Source organism: Pteropus alecto, unplaced genomic scaffold (assembly GCF_000325575.1).
Source record: "Pteropus alecto unplaced genomic scaffold, ASM32557v1 scaffold98, whole genome shotgun sequence".
Lineage (NCBI taxonomy): Eukaryota > Metazoa > Chordata > Mammalia > Chiroptera > Pteropodidae > Pteropus > Pteropus alecto.
Genome location: NW_006443570.1, coordinates 20,546,149 through 20,562,424, shown reverse-complemented (window position 1 = coordinate 20,562,424; position 16,276 = coordinate 20,546,149). Strand labels below are relative to the sequence as shown.

The following is a 16,276-nucleotide window of genomic DNA, read 5'->3' as shown; positions in this document are numbered from 1 at the left end:
TGGATTTCATCTCATAATTAACAGCTATGAAGTTACTTAGAGGAAAATTATGCATGTGGGTACCAAGACCAATGTGAGAACAGGTTACACTGGCATCCATGATGTTTATGTGGCTATGTCAGTCACTTTAGACTCTTAAAAAAGGGCTGGACCTGGATGGGCAGAAATGAAGGTTTTTGTTCTCTGATTGTCATCATTTATGACAGCACATTATCTAATTATCTCCTACTAGCCACAGCCTCAGATTTCCTAGTGCAGAATAGGAAATATGAGGAAATCTATAATAGTTTAATACAAAGAAATTGCAACTTAGTTTTGTATATAAGAACAGTTGGTTGGCCATTTTAAAGCACCTAATAATATATTCACCATATACATCACTTGATATCTGCTATATTTAATACTTTCATTTTAATATCAACCACTAATTAAACCATTGACATTATTCTAGAGGGAATCTAAAAATTTTCTTAGGTTAAGTGCTACTGGAGATTACAATTACAGAAATACGAATGGCAGATTCCTTCATGGTTACCTTCTGTGGGCCTGAAAGCACAGCTAGTGTTGTATCTGCCCAGCAGATCTCACCACCACTCTCATCAACATCCACCATAGTACAAAACAGATTAGTTTCAAGTGTACCTTCTATAGCATAAACGCAAAACAAATTTTAATGTAGTATAGACTAAAAGTGAATGTATAGGGATGCAGGCTACCATTCTTCCCATTAGAAAAGAAGTCAATAATCATATTAAGACACCCAATTTGTGTCTACTGTAAAGTCCTTCAGTGAACCGGAACTTTCTTTTATACAAGTCTTTAGAGTAGAAGGAATCCTCCCTGTTGATATTACAATGGAGAATAATTATCCTTTGTTTTGTAAATTTCACCAGGTGATCTCCAACAGCATCTCCAAGCAATGTTCATATTACTCCGCCCAGAAGACAACATCAGGCTGGTAAGTTAGCGGTATCATTATAACTTTCTTCCTCAAAAGACTGTCTAAAGTAGTGAACATTAAGCAGTTCCAGGAACTCTGTAGAATAGAAAAGAATGACATGTCCCTATCATCAGAGAGCGTAGAATGTAATTGAGGATACAAGCTAATGTGAATTGACGTGAAATAATTTGATGGTTCAAGACTTGGCGCCAGTTTGTAAGTTATTGACTATACAGCAATTGAAGTTCAGAAAAGAGAAAACTTGGTGACTTGACCTTACTGAGGAAGGTTTTGTGTGGACAGTAGAATTTGAGCTGGGTCTTGAAAGATGATGAGATTTAGATTGGCAGAAAAACAAGAGACAGTCATTCTAGATGAGGACACGACTGAAGAAAAAGCCCGTATAGGAAAGGACAAGAAGAGAGTGACAAGACCAGGGCTTTGTGCTGGTCTCAGAGTTGGGAGACCTAGGCATCAGTTTTTACTACTCATCTGATGTTGGACAAGTTACTAAGCCTGTCTGTGCCTGTTTTCCCATCTCCTTTCTACCTCGCACAGTGTAGAGAATCAAATAGACATGAAAGCATATTGAAGAGTATAAAGTGCTGCCTAAATATGGGAATTATTGTTACTATAAGGAAGATAAGATACCAGAAAACAAGGCAGGCAAGTAGGGACTTAATACTCTAAACTAGAGGTTTCACACTGGCAGTCCATAGGCCAGAGGTATGTTTTGTTTGGACCACACGATGTTTTGGGTTTTTAAAAATCTCAGCCAGAATTTTAAATTCAATGACTTCACATAAAAATCCACAGTTGGGGCTTTTCTTCAAAAATCAAAAATGCTGGCAACACTGAGACCTTATTCTCATGCCAGACTCTGCTAGCCATGGAGAAGAGGGCATTGGTGGCTTGGGTTCGTAGTTTACCATAATCCCCATACCCTATTTTCTCCTGGACACTAAAGCCAAATGTCACTGTTTGTCATCATTCCTTCAGTTTTCTTATAGTAGAATATCTAATAGAAATAGGAAAAGAAAAATGGGATGAGCATGTTTCTTTGTGGAAAGTGAAAAGTATTTCTACTCATTTATAATTCACATGGCCTACTTTACTCATTTATATTCCTTACCTGACCCTTTAGATTAATATCTGGAGGTGGTACCTCTACCTCTTCAGTAAGAAGTAGTGAAGCATAACAGGTTTCTGAGCCAAGGAATGACTTGGGACAGCAATAGTATTTAAGAAAGCTTCCTTAGAAGCTAATATAGAACAGAGGGGAGGAGGTGGCCATCTTAATCAGGGAAGCCCATCGGATGGTTATTGCAGTAATCCAGATGTGTGGTGATGAGCCCTTCTAGATTGGAGGTAAGTTGAAAATTGGATATCCGTAGACATGCTACATTCAAATAGTTAATCTCCGCTTTCTGTATGAGAAGAGAAATAAAGAATAGAATACAAGAATGACTATGGAAAGTTGATCAGGCCTCTGAATTCTAATAATTACTGATTCTTCATTCACTTATTCTGTGTAAATTCTCTTTTTTTTTTTTTACTCTCTCTCTCTCAAATGCTGCCTCTATCGCCTCCTTGACATGGCCACTAATTTTTGTTGAGAAACTTCTTTGAGATTTAAAAGAATTGAAATAAATCCTTCCATAATTATTTTATATCCTAATCCTTAAGTAACATTATACACTTATGTAAATTTTAGGTAAATCTGGGAGGGTGTGTGTCTATATTTCTTAATATACTTCTATCTTAAACACTTATTTATAAGTGAACAAAGTGGGCGCAGTTCTCACAGCATTAATATTCCAAAATAGTGATACTCAAACTTTAGATTACATCAGAATCACCTGCAGAGCTTTGTTAAACTGCTACTTGCTGGACTCTACCTGAAGAGTTTGGTTTGGAGAGGGGGAGGCAGTGAAATTTGCATTTTTAACAAGTTTCCAAGTGATGCTGATGCTGCTGGTTCAGGAGTCACACTTCAAGAACAATTCTTCTAAATCTGTAATAACAGTTACTTGTACATATTGGATGTCCAATACATATTTGTTGATAGTTTCCAAAAATTTTGTAGTTTGGTAGAACTAAAGCTGACATTTATTACTCACTTTATCTTTTTCTCATCGATAACCTCTGGAGTTAGGATTGTACTTCTAAATGTTAAAATAATTTTAACCACAAGAGCCATGGGAGAGCATTAAGAAAGCAGTTAGGAAGGCAGAATTGGCAATTCAATTTTTTCTTTCTCTGCTAAAAGCAATTTCAACTGCTTTACATTTATAAAATATAAATTCAGAAAATGTAACTGATGCCTCTAAATTAATTCAGAGTTCAAATGACAGGCCATTTTACAGTTGTTTTGAATTGTTACAAACACATAGTCATTATGCTTCAGATTATTGAGTGAGTCATCTTTAAGAAAATGAGTGAATACATTGTGAGCTTTGGACAAATTAGCACTTTTCTAACTGAAAGGAGCATTTGTAGACTCAAAGCAAAGCCTTTTGTCTTGAGTTAAATTTGGAATGCTAAAACTCTCATACTGGGACTTGTGCATAAGGTTAAGAGTTTGATAGTCAACTGAAAGTCCTGCCTTTAATTTTTTGATAACCCAACAAATTCAGTCACCAAATCCCACATTCTGCTTTAGCATTGAAAACACGACTAAAACAGTATTTCCTCCAGAGAACTCTGTGTTCAAAATACAGTCTCAAACATTAACTATAGTACTTAGGAAACTTAGCTGGTGCAGGGAAGACAGTGGTTTTATAATACTCTTGCACACTCTCAAAGACCCATTTATTTAATTAAAAAATAGACTGGGAAATTAAGGACTTTCCTGACATTTGAAGTAACATCAACTAATGTTTTTAACCAGAGCTGAGGTGCTAGTAAGATACAAGGAGGAGTTTTTGAGTATGTTGCAGAAGAGTTTAAGAAAATGAGTTTTTCTTTTTTTAGTACATTGATTATTTTCCTAAAAAGAAATAGATTTTTTTTTCTAAATATAAATGTATTATTATTTTTTTAATCAGACAGTACAGCAAGAGATAAAGAACAAAGTAAAAATTACTTTGTATCCTATATGCTGAGAAAACCATTCTTAGCTCTTTGGATAAGTGTCCTTCTAGCCACGTGTGTGTGTGTGTGTGTGTGTGTGTGTGTGTGTGTAATCATACATGTCAAATTCTCTGAGATCTACTCTTACTGAAGTGGACAGTGACAAAAATAGTTAAATCTGAGCATCAGAATACCTTTCTAATCTAGCAAATGCATGATATCTGTAGTTCTGAGAAGCAAAAGTATAAAGTAATTTTAAACAGTAAGGGCTTATGTCTGAGAGGGAGGAAGGGGGTGTGTGCGTGTGTGTGTGTGTGTGTGTGTGTGTGTGTGTGTAAAACTGACAGTGGTAACTGAGGACTCAGCAATGGATAAATCAGGTTGTTGAGGAGGGGTATATGTGTATAAAAGTCTAAGTAATTTTGAGCAATATGAAAATGTCTTACTACTGACCTTTATAACTATGAAGGTTTCTGTATTTGATCTGAGCTCAGAATTCAAAGAAAGAAAATAAAAGTGTATGGTTTGGGGGTTTTTTTTTTTGTTTTTTTACAAAAATGAGATGAAAATGTGCTATTTATAACCTGCTTTCTTCACACTTTATCATGGATATTTTTCCATATCGGTAAATAAATCTATTTTAAATGGCTATACAGAATATGTCAGATTTTTTTAAATGTAAGAATTTCATGATGATAGATTAAAAAAATAAAATAAAACCCAGAGACTCCCTCAAGCTCTATTTCTTTTGAAGACAGTAGTCTTTATTAGTGTCATATCTGAAGTCTCTTTTAATTTTTAGATATTGACTTTGCTTTGTTCTTTTGGCTAGAATTTAATATTTACATACTTTTGAAACCTTTTTCTCTGATGGATTGGGTGAGCTGCCTGTCTAGACATTGAGACTTTATAATGTGGCTTCCTGAGGATAAACATTGCATGCGGGGACATGATGTTAGACTCTTGGCGGAAAAAAAATTAAAGGCAAAGGTGCACTGTAAGCTTAGAGGGGAGTATTTTCTGATATTAGATGATGCTGAAAAGAAAAGTTATGTCAGATAGTGTTTGTGAACTGCTTGTAATCAAATTTAGCATCTAAATTAGTTACTGAGGAAAATTTTAACATCACTTTTTGGTAGATGAACTTGAAAGCAGGTTAGATTCTTACCTCTCAGAAATAAAGCAGAGTCAGGAAATGACTTCCTAGACCTACCTCAGTTCAAGGATTGCAGGATCCAGTTCACCTGAAACTTGTAGTAGGATTCTAAATTTAGATAGTAAATGGACTTTCTTGGAATAATTCTCTCAGTTGCCTTTGCTGCCAAGTTTTAAAATCCAAACTATTGTTTTGTTTGGACAATTAGAATAAACTTCAGTAGTATCCTTTTCAATGAGGACATTAGCTAATCAGATGCATCTGAATCATTGTCTTATTCAAGTCATCTATTCCATGTAAATTCTGGAGACTGCAGAAACATTGGAATTGCTGCCAATTCTAATAATAGTGTATTAGGTACAAACTACCACCTTAAATTACATTTGTCCGATCGGCTTGACGAATTAAATTATTAGATTTTGTTAATCTTCTCCCCAACAGAGGACTATGCAATGAACCTCAGACCAAGGTAGATATTAGGTTTTTCTTTATGATGTAGCTCTTAAAATTTTGTTGAATTCTTTAATCTAGAATCTTAAAGCTTAAAAGGAATTTTGAAGCCTCAGCTCCATCCCCTGACATTACTAGATTTTTTCTGTAAAAAAGTTCATTTCATTCTTCTAATTAGGATATAAGAGTCAAACTAATATCATGGCTCCTGACCTCCTGATTAAATAAAGCTCCACTTCCCTTTAGGAAGAATTTAATAATTACTTATAGGTACTATCTAGAAGTCCGTGATCAAATCCCAAAACCTCTAAATGCTGTTCTTCCATCTAAGAAGCTTAAAATTCAGTGACTCTGAGATATGCTAGTTACTCAAGCCTAAGTCAGTATGGGATGACTGGGACTTTTCCCATTAGTTTTAGGGTCTTCTCTTGTGATTAAATTAAGCAAGGGAAGGCCAAACATTTGAAATGCTCTTAATATGATTGATTGATTGATTGATTGATTGATAGATAGATGATGAAAGAAAGAAAGAAAGAAAGAAAGAAAGAAAGAAAGAAAGAAAGAAAGAAAGAAAGAAAGAAAGAAAGAAAAATACACCGACTACACTTTTTAAAAGGAGGCAGCTAGTGTTTATACTGAGTACCACAAAGAAACTCTTGCTGCTTACTTGCTAACTTAGCCTGATAACTTGCATTATAGTTAGTACTTATGGAGGTTATTTTTTTTCCTTTTATCAGCTTCAACTTAGCCAATCAGTTGATGTAGAAGCTGTGGATAAATTATCAGAAGCACAGTTCAGTCGTTCCCATGCCATTTGTATTTGAGCCTTGCCAGAAATTCTCAAAGCTTTGACCAAGGATAAAAGAGCCTTTAATATATTCAGGAAACTGAACAGTTAGCTCAAAGCTTGCTGAGGCAAGCCCAAGTTTAGATATATAATAATATCTGACATCTTGTTTATAAGAAACTCTAGTTTACTTGCACTGGGTTTCTGGTTAGTTTAATATTTTGTCAATCATTTCTAGAATCAAGAGAGTCAGTGCTACCTCCCAGTCCTCCTGTGCATTTACTCCTGTCCATCGTTCTATGTGTATAATGCTCACTTGGTCTCAGCCCACTAGGGCTAGACCTTCATTAACTTAAATATTAGTTCCTCTTAGCTTCTCACAAGTGAATTTATGTTAAAATGCTCTGTTACGTCATGGAACATAGAGCCAGCAGTACAGCTCTCTACCTTGCATACTTGGAATCAGAATGGTGGACATTACATTCTTCTCCCATCAGCTCTTACTAGAAACAGGCTTTAATGTAGCCACTTCTACTGTTAGTGCTTCCCTGGCTTTTCCTAGGAATATCAGAATGGAGTCAAAAAGATAGCCTGGGGAATCTCACCTCTGCCTTGCTAACTGGGTCATTTGAGCTGTGTAACTATGTCTTTTTCTCTTTGCCTGGCCACTTTTGGAATAGTGACTGATGTAAGGGGAAAGAGATTCCGAGAAGAGCAGCACTGGAAGAATTCCAAATAGAAATTTTTGTCAAATTTCTGACAAATGTCTTGAGCCAGTTGATGGGTTTGGAACTCTGTTTCTCTTCTGAAATAAAGAATGGGAGATGGCATATTTTATACAGAGGAAATTGCCTCCAGTGTACATTTTCCTGGCTTTTTATTAATAGATAATAAGAAGAGTGAACTAGACTGTGCGCTCTTTCTCTTCCTCCCTTGAATCCTCAGCAATTGTACTCTGATTGTATGTATATACAGTAGATATATAGTAAATATTTGAATGAATGTTTACTTTATTTTTAAGGTATATAAAGTATCTTTTTGAGTTTCTTAAGAAAATTTCCAAACACATGAAGTAGAAAATATATCCTCATGAACCCATTACTCAGCTTTAATAACTATCAACATTTTACCAGATTTCTTTCATCTGTCCCCTTCTTTTTTCCTTTCTTTGTTGGAACGTTTTTAACCATTTTATTGAGGTATAATCGACATGCAAAATGTTGTACATATTTAATACATACAACTTTATGAGTTTGGAGATAATAATATACACCCATGAAACCATCACCATAATCTATGCCATAAACATATCCATTACCTCCAAAAGTTCCCTCCAACCCTCTCTACTGATGATGATGATGATGATGATGATGATGATAATGATGAAGATGAAGATGATTAGAACACTTAATATCAGATCTACCCTCTAAGCAGATTTTTTTTTAAGTAGACTTTATTTTTTCGGAGCAGTTTTTAATAACATTTCATAAAAATGTTGATGAGATTAAACTGTAGGAGCATACCTCTTCTTTATATCAGTTAGCCTGTAGTAAAACTGTTTTTGTTATACATCATTTTGCTGAAATTCACAGAATCTATCTCTATCAACAATGTTGAGAACTTACAGAGATTTCTCATATACCCTCTATTCCCACTCATGCATAGCCTCACCCATTATCTCCATCTCCCACCAGAGTTGTACATTTCTTGCAATTGATAAACCTACACTGACACATCATTATTAACTCAAAGTTTATAGTTTATATTAGAGTTCATGCTTGGTGTTGTACATTCTATGGGTTTTAATAATGACATGCATCCGCCACTTTAGTATTATACAGAGTCATTTCACTGCCCCCAAAATCCTCTGTGCTCCCCTAACCCCTGACAACTAATGATCATTTTATTGACTATACTTTTACCTTCTCCAGAATGTCATATAGTTTGAATCATATGGTATCTAGCACACATATTGGCCTCTTTCACGTAGCAATATGTATTTAAGTTTCCTCAGTGTCTTTTCCTGACTTAAGAAAGAGGCATAACCACAATGTCATTATCACATTAACAGTAAATTCTTAATATCATCTAAGACCCTGTCCATATTCAAATTTTCCAAAAGCCCTTTTAAAGTATCATAAATTAACAATAAAAAACTTTTTGACAAAAAATGATATAAGCTTCTGAAAAAGTAATTTCTTTGTTACTGAAACTAAAGAAAAGCTTTAGTTTTTAAAAGTAGTGTATAATCTGTAAGACTTCAATAGAGCATCTCCTTAGATATTAATAGTTTACTTCACATTATAATTGTTTATGGAACATTGATCTGTGTGTCCAATGTTTACATTTATGTAACCTCACATTCCCCGATTCAAGCTTTAGAACATGCCCTGGTAATTGTTGTAAACTGCTTATCGCAAACATTTTTTGAGCATTTACTCTATGTCAAGCAGGTAAGCTTTGCATGCATTATTTCATATGATCCTTACAACTCAATGAGATAGGTATTATATCTCCTGTCAATTAATTTAGTAACTTACTGAAGGTTTTATAGTTAATGCATGAGTCAGGATTTGAATTTAAGTCTCCTAACTATGGGTTCTGCTATCTCCCTGAGTATGCTTTAAGATGCTGATATAAAAAAAGATTAAGATTGAATGATCTAAAATTGAGCTTCTAAATTTCTTAATTTCTCTATTGTCTTTTAACCTTCAGGCTGTAAGGCTAGAAAGTACTTACCAGAATCGAACACGCTATATGGTAGTGGTTTCAACTAATGGTAGACAAGACACTGAAGAAAGCATCGTTCTCGGAATGGATTTCTCCTCTAATGACAGGTATGAGAGGATGAGAAGACTCCTTTTTAAATAACCTATTCCAGTTGCCTTTTGAGTTATTACAAAAACATCTTAGGCAGGTCTACTCTTAAAGTTTAGTGCCTTAAACCAGAGAACACAAAAATATCCTCACAATCTTGAGAAACAAAAATGTCTAATGAATGTCTTTGGTAGTGTGTTTCTAATTGACACTATTCTTTACCTTCTTCTCATCTTTAGGTGGTAATGTTGTAAAGCAAATGGTTTAAATGTATATCCCCAGGAGAAAAAAAAAAGCTGCGTTTTCTTTGTAGTTAACTTCATTTTAAGCAGTAAAGATTCACTTTGGTGATTCTAGGGCACACACCTTTTGTGATATTGTGCCAATGGCTCCTGGGTTCAAAGAGAGCCCACTTTAACTCCAATCTCTTGTATTTATCCATGGCCTTACACCTTGCCTTTATGAAATGTTTTGCTTTATTTTTCATTCTGCGTTAAAAAAAAAAAATGGGAGTGGGGGTGATTCTTTAAACTCTAAAACAGAACCTTTTATAATCATGCACCTTTGGCTTTAGTGGCACGTTACATCATATGATTAAAGGTATCAGACATCACACAGAACCTGGCTTTACTGTGTCCCTAAGGTTTGTTGCTTTCCCTTTTTATATTCCCACTTTTTCTGGAGAATCCTTGGGAAGACTGTGGAATGTGGCTGCTAGGCAGATCTCTACATTCTAGATAATGAGCCTCAGGAAATCCTGCCAGATGTCTCAAAGCATTGACTTCCTGGCTCAGGACTAGAATGGAACTGTGGTGTAGCTAGGGGTGTGACCCAGGCCTGGGAGATCTTAGCCACAAAGAGAAGAGGAGACTGAGAGTGATTCTAATTGTCCTGATGGTTGGGAGGAGGGGGACGGATCACATTGTCACTAGAAGTTTTCCAAACTAGTGTTTACCAGAGCTTGTACATAACAATCGACCTGAAAATAATTTGTGGGTTCATAAGGATCACAAGGCCAGAGTCGTTACTTTGTTTACCAGTTACAGCCCTTAATTGTATGCTCTGAAATGTGGCTTCCTAAATTGTAAGCCACATTTAGGAAGCTTTTCCTCCTGCATGGTTTTAACCTCTGGTGCTAGCTCAGCAACAGACCTTTCAGTAAACATTTATCCTGAAAGAGCACCTACCTTGTCTACATCCATTAGTATTTTAAGGCTATGAGTAGATTTTTATTCCTTTAGATCTGTACTGTACAGTATGGTAGCCACTAACCACATGTGATTATTTAAATAAATTAAAATTAAATAAAACTAAAATTTCGGTTCCCCAGTCACGACTAGCCACATTTCAAGTACTCCAGCTATATGTGGCTACCATATTGAACAGGACACATATAGAACATTTCCATCGTTGAAGAAAGTTCAGTTGGACAATGCTGCTCTAGATCTTATTTCCTTTGTTTCATTCGTCCTGACTCCTCCCGAGGAACTCTCATAAAACAGGAACTGGGGCTACATGAAAACTTCACTTGAGTCTTCCGCTAGAGAGAAGGCAACAATTTCAGATTCTCCTGACCCAGAGTGTGAGAAATCAGATGTCCAATCTTATCTCTTTTACTTTATCCTGAATATTCTCAGAAATCATAAGACTGCTTATTAATATGGGTGCCCAGTATTTTATCCTCAGTGAACTGCACCTATCTTCAGCAATTGTGCCTGAATCATATCTACCAAAGGAAAATTTTAGTTTATGGAAGACAAATTGATATGAAAAGCTATAAAAACTAGTTTTCATTCTGTTTGGCAAACTTGATGCTATGAATTTCCATAGATCCTCTGTTTGAATGAGCTCTTGGATAGTAAGAGAAATGCTGCCTACTTCAGAATAATGGTGCTCAAGTAATCTATTATCATTTTTATCTTAATTTCTGTTGAAGGAATTTGTATCATTTTGTATCTTAGAATATAAAAAGTTAATGTTTCAAAACAGTATTAAACCAAAATAGAAACCAGATTGCTTATGACATACTTTTCCCAAGTTGTTCTCAAAATATGTTATAGCAATTCATTTAGCCTATTTACAAGTTCTTTGAGTATTGTGTCATATTTTAAATACTAATTTTTTTAGTACACAGCGTAACCTTGGTTTCCAAATTGCATTGAATATATTTCAAGTTATAAAATAATAGAAGTTTACAGCGTTGTTTTATAAAATTTTTCTTTGTACCCCCAACACCTTGATATGTCTAGTACTTGTAGACAGTAAATATTTGTTGAATGGATGAGTATCTATTAAAATAAGTAACTATAATGAAGAAAAAAATCTCATGAGATTCAGGGTAAACTGGATAAAAACACAAGGTGCCTAATTCAGGCCTCTCTTTTATATTCTGTGAAAAAGCTATTTCTTACTGTAAAAAAAACACTCTAACCTGAAAAAAAGCTGAAAATGTGATGCTTGGTTCCTACACATCATTGTCATCTGTCCAAAATTTAACTGGTGTCTGGTTACAAGCTCATAACCTTCTGTATCTTATGTAGTTGCTTAATTTCTAGATTTGTCACTAGGTTATCAATCCTTCATCTTTATACCCAAATTATAGTTGTCGCTAGGAATCTGGCTAAGCACTTAATAACAACAACAACAAAAACTAAACTAAAAATAGCTGCACTCCACCTTAGGAAGCCATTTTCGAAACAGGTTTTCCTCGCACGCACTCACCTCATCTACTGAACAAAAATAGCTGTGGTGCTATCTTTCTCCCTCCCAGACTCTGGCATGATAGTTGTGCGTCTAGAGTTCAGGCCCAGGGTTCTAGTGTGGATAAGCTGTTGCAATCTTAATTTGAATCCCCTGAACTCTGGAATCGCTAGTGGAGTGTTAAGTAACACCAGCAAGTACAGTGCAGACACGGCCCAGCTAGGGAATGCTCTTCATTAGCCCTGTAGTGACTCCAACAGTTAAAGCTTGGTATTCCTCATGTTGTTTTTAATACATTTTCATAACGTTCCCCTCCCCCAAAATGCACTTTTAGAGCACCCATTACAGATTCATAATCAACATTTGTTTTGTATCAGTATATTGATATATATTGTTTCACTTTAAATATTAAAATTTTTAATGATAATCTTAGGAGAGTAGGTTTTGTTACCACCATTTTAAGGTGAAGAAATTAAAGCTGAGAGAGGTTAAATAACTTGTCAAAAGGAATTGAAGTACTGAAGGAGATCAGATTCAGATCTTTTGACATAACTGCTCAATAAGTGGTAGTTAAACATTTTTTGGTGTATTATCTAATTTAATCTTCAAAACAGCTCAATAAAGAAATTTCTATCCCAGTTTTATAGATGAGGAAACTGGAGCACAAAGCAATTAAATTATTTGCCTAAGATTATACAGTTAGTGCCAGAACCCAGGTTCCAAAGGCCTTCTGACTCCAGAGCCTGTACTCTTAACCCTTCGCTGTTCCATCTCCCACATCCAAGGTTCCTTCTACTATACTAGTTTTCTTGCTGGGCTAGTGTGTGATTTAAGTAGTATTTTAATGTAATACTAGGGCTACCCTTTTTTGGGTGTTAACGTTCCCCCTATTCACTGCCTTTCAGCAGTTCTAGTTCAGTGCACAGTCACCAAGCACTGTTGTATTTAAGTTGTGTCTGTTTTGTCTCTCTAACTCGATCACAAGGCATTAACAATTACTTTTTTGTATATTTTAATTCCCTTTCCCTTTTAGACTATTGAGTGTATTCTGGGGTTCAATAAATCTGTGTAAACCTCAGAAGTAGAATTGAGCAAATCACATAGAGGTCCTCAGCAACCAGCAGTAGTTCTTGGTATTAGAAATAATTCTTGGAATTGAGTTGGATGCTGTGACTTTGGGCTGAAACCTGCCAATCATAAGTCAGCCGCAGTCACCTGGATTTTTTAGTGCCCATTTGCAAGACAGCAATACAAGGAGCTCAGTCAATGTTTTTTTGTTGTTGTTGAATATTTAAGGACCTAACCTGTTTAATACAGCTCTTGAACACATACATTGGATTAATAGTTATATAGAAATTTCTTCACTCTAACACTTATGCTAGAATTTAGAGCTTAGAGGCTTATCTTTTGTGTTGAAAGAGTTACTAAAACAAAGAACTGCTGCCTACAATAACAGGAAGTAACTGGACTATTTCTTGTCTTGCAGTAGCACTTGTACCATGGGCTTAGTCCTGCCTCTCTGGAGTGACACCCTAATTCATTTGGATGGTGATGGGTAAGAGCTTTTTCTTTTTATTCTCTTACAGAAAGCCAAGGGGTGGGGTTCCATCTTAGTGCCCATTCATTCAGCTGAATGGGAGGCCCAATGTGCCCAACTGAACTGTCGTGTCAGCAGCTCAATGAGTCCTTTTAAACTCCTGTTTTGTAAAGTGGAGTGAAAATGCAACTTGCCAGGGCCTCTCACTTCTGTTCTTCTAGGCTGACTATGGTAAGATCCAAACAAAGAAGAACTAGTTTGTTGGCTCACTCTTTAATCTGAGCATGTGGGACTGTTGCAATGCTCTCCCAGAGGATGATATGTTCTGTTTCAAATAACCTCTTGCTGCCTCTGCCAGCTGTCAGCCTACAATATAACCCCTTTTCTGTGCCAATTCCTTCTAGTGACCCTCCACCCCCACCTCCTGGTGTTTTTAGAATGTGTCCCCAAGAGACCAAGATGTTTGCTCCAGTTTATAAAACCAGAGTCAGGTTTGCTAAGAACCCACGAAACTTCCAAATAGAATTATATAGCAGAACAGTTTGTCCGTAGCTACAGCTGGGAAACTGTATGTAATTCCCTAATAACTCTAATGTAGGAGTCCATTCATTCTGCTCAAGTCCTATACTCTAGTTCTTCATGACGTGTCTGATGATTCCTTCTACTGAGCCAGAGGTCGCTAGCCTGAGAAACAACCTTGAAAACTCATAACTGAAATAACCCACTCTCATTTGTGGATTTTTGTCTCATTCTCTTTTTTTTTTCAGTGGGTTCAGTGTATCAACAGATAACAGAGTCCACATATTCAAACCTGTATCTGTGCAGGCAATGTGGTAAGAGGACGTTTAATATCTCTATAAAACTTTTTAAATATGTTATTGGAGCATTATTTTGTGAGAAGTAGTATTTGAAATGGTACAATTCTCTATGAAATGATCTGTTTATATAGAATTTTTTGTGATCTGTTTGTGTGGTGATCATAGTTAAAGATGACTTAGAAGTTCAGTTTTCAAATTATCACAATGGAAGGTCTTGAGCATTGGTGAACAAGTAAAATTCAGAGGCATTCTTAGACTTTGGAAGATACTTAATGGATAAGATAGCCAGTTGGAACTGAGTTTTAAAAGGACACATTGACTAAGTTAGTAGCAGTCTAGAGCCAAGTCTAGAACATCATACCACCACTACTATGCCTTAAGCTTTCATTCTCTTAAGGTAATCAGGGATAGCACTGACAGAGTTACCTTATAGATAGATTTTCCATTTACATTGCTGGCAGCTGTCTGCCAGACTGTTTGCATAATGCAAATCCTAGAAAAAACATCATAGTTATTAATAACCATCAGCTGGTGTACTAACACTTTTGGGTTACTTACTATAAGTGTCAGGCACTGTGCCTAGTGCTTTACATGGATTACATCTAATCATTACACCAACTCCCCAAAATAGTATTATTAGCTCCTTATTATGGATGAGAAAACATTTTTTAGAGAGGTTACATAACTGGTCTTAGAGTATCTCTTATGTTTAAACAGAATAGACTCTTATTCTCCTGTTCTAGATTATCTAGAAAAATTATCTAATAACTAGGGAATGATGTTACTCTAAGATTCAGAGTCTGTCCCCTAGTCAGAGATTTGAATTTTAGTTCCACATTCGGTTGCCTATTTTGTAGTAGAAGTCCCCATGAGAAACAGAATGGACAAAACACAAGCCAAATAAGAAAGAAATAAAGGAACCTGAAAAAGACTCCAGGGATATCATTTACTCCTGAATAACAGAATTGATAGGCTTAAGGTTCATGGGGTCCTGAAACAGAATCAACTCGACAATTAACAGTCTTATCATTTTGTGCAGTAATAGGACTGAGTTTCAAGTGATGTATTTAGACCAGATTTTTAGATTTAGGGCATATTTCACAGATAAATTTCTCATGTAAAACTTATGACTGCCTTTGACTAAGGCTCAGTTAAAGGCAACTGACTTATCTATTCCCAGGTACCAAGTAAAACCAAACAGCATAATTCCCATCAGTGACAGTGTATTCAGTTATATTTTGGGGAGGAATACAAAGCAGTCTTAATTCTTAAGACAGTGAAGATTCAGTAATAACCTTAATTCAAGCTTTGATGTTCTAAAGTAGACTTGACTAGTCCTAGCTCTGTTAGGTTATTGCCGAATAAACTATTTTTGTTGTACCACATGGAGAGTAGTAAACTGAAAGTCACAGGAAAAAAAAAAAGATAATGTATGGATCAAAGCAGCATTTAGACCAGGTGTTTCCTTCACAGGAAGGTAGTTAACTGCAGCCTCTCACTACTGTATGCAGCTGAAATCTGAGGTGGCTAAGCCTTGAGTGTATTTTAGGGCACTCGCACCAGGTGCTTGTGGCATATGCTTTTGAAGCACGTGTTTCCTGGTTGACGTAAACATGCATTGAATATCCTATACATTGCACTAAGCTTGCCCTTACCTTTGAATCTGTGTAATAAAACTGAAATTCACTGAGAATTTGACTTATTCTCTGAGAGTCTAGCCTACTTTGAATAATTGAAAGCATTCTAAAAGATTCTGCAACTTTGTTTTTAAGGAAAAGTCTGTTTCCCTGATAAAAATGGACTGGCATGTTTTTCCCTTATCAAATTGGGAATGGTGTTTTTTAATTTACATTATGTGGGATCGACAAAGACTTATGAACAGATGTTATATATTATTGGTGGGAGAATGAACTCGAACAACCTTTCTGGAGAATGATTTGCCAGTATGCCTTATCATTTTGCATGCCCTTTGACCTGAAAATTCTATTTCTAAGGATTT

At 35.7% G+C, this 16,276-nt stretch overlaps 1 protein-coding gene and 2 non-coding genes across 5 annotated transcripts in view; all 3 read left to right on the top strand.

The window, feature by feature from the left end:
* The window catches only part of SSH2 (slingshot protein phosphatase 2), a 102,327-nt gene that overhangs the window by 47,058 nt on the left and 38,993 nt on the right, over positions 1-16,276 (top strand). For 2 of the 3 annotated variants that reach the window (XR_001518052.2, XM_006925033.3), the window contains exons 3-6: positions 894-958; positions 9,121-9,242; positions 13,409-13,477; positions 14,227-14,292. Coding sequence is in view for 2 of the 3 variants with exons in the window: in XM_006925033.3 (XP_006925095.1) it covers positions 894-958; positions 9,121-9,242; positions 13,409-13,477; positions 14,227-14,292 (322 nt within the window). In the remaining variant the exon portion in view is untranslated. The remainder of the gene's footprint in view (positions 1-893; positions 959-9,120; positions 9,243-13,408; positions 13,478-14,226; positions 14,293-16,276) is intronic. The other variant, XM_006925034.3, reaches the window with a different exon arrangement.
* LOC112473454 lies at positions 4,167-4,247 on the top strand. The gene has a single exon (XR_003044018.1). It is a non-coding gene; the product is annotated as a small nucleolar RNA U2-19 (small nucleolar RNA).
* Positions 4,437-4,505, top strand: LOC112473453. The gene has a single exon (XR_003044017.1). It is a non-coding gene; the product is annotated as a small nucleolar RNA U2-30 (small nucleolar RNA).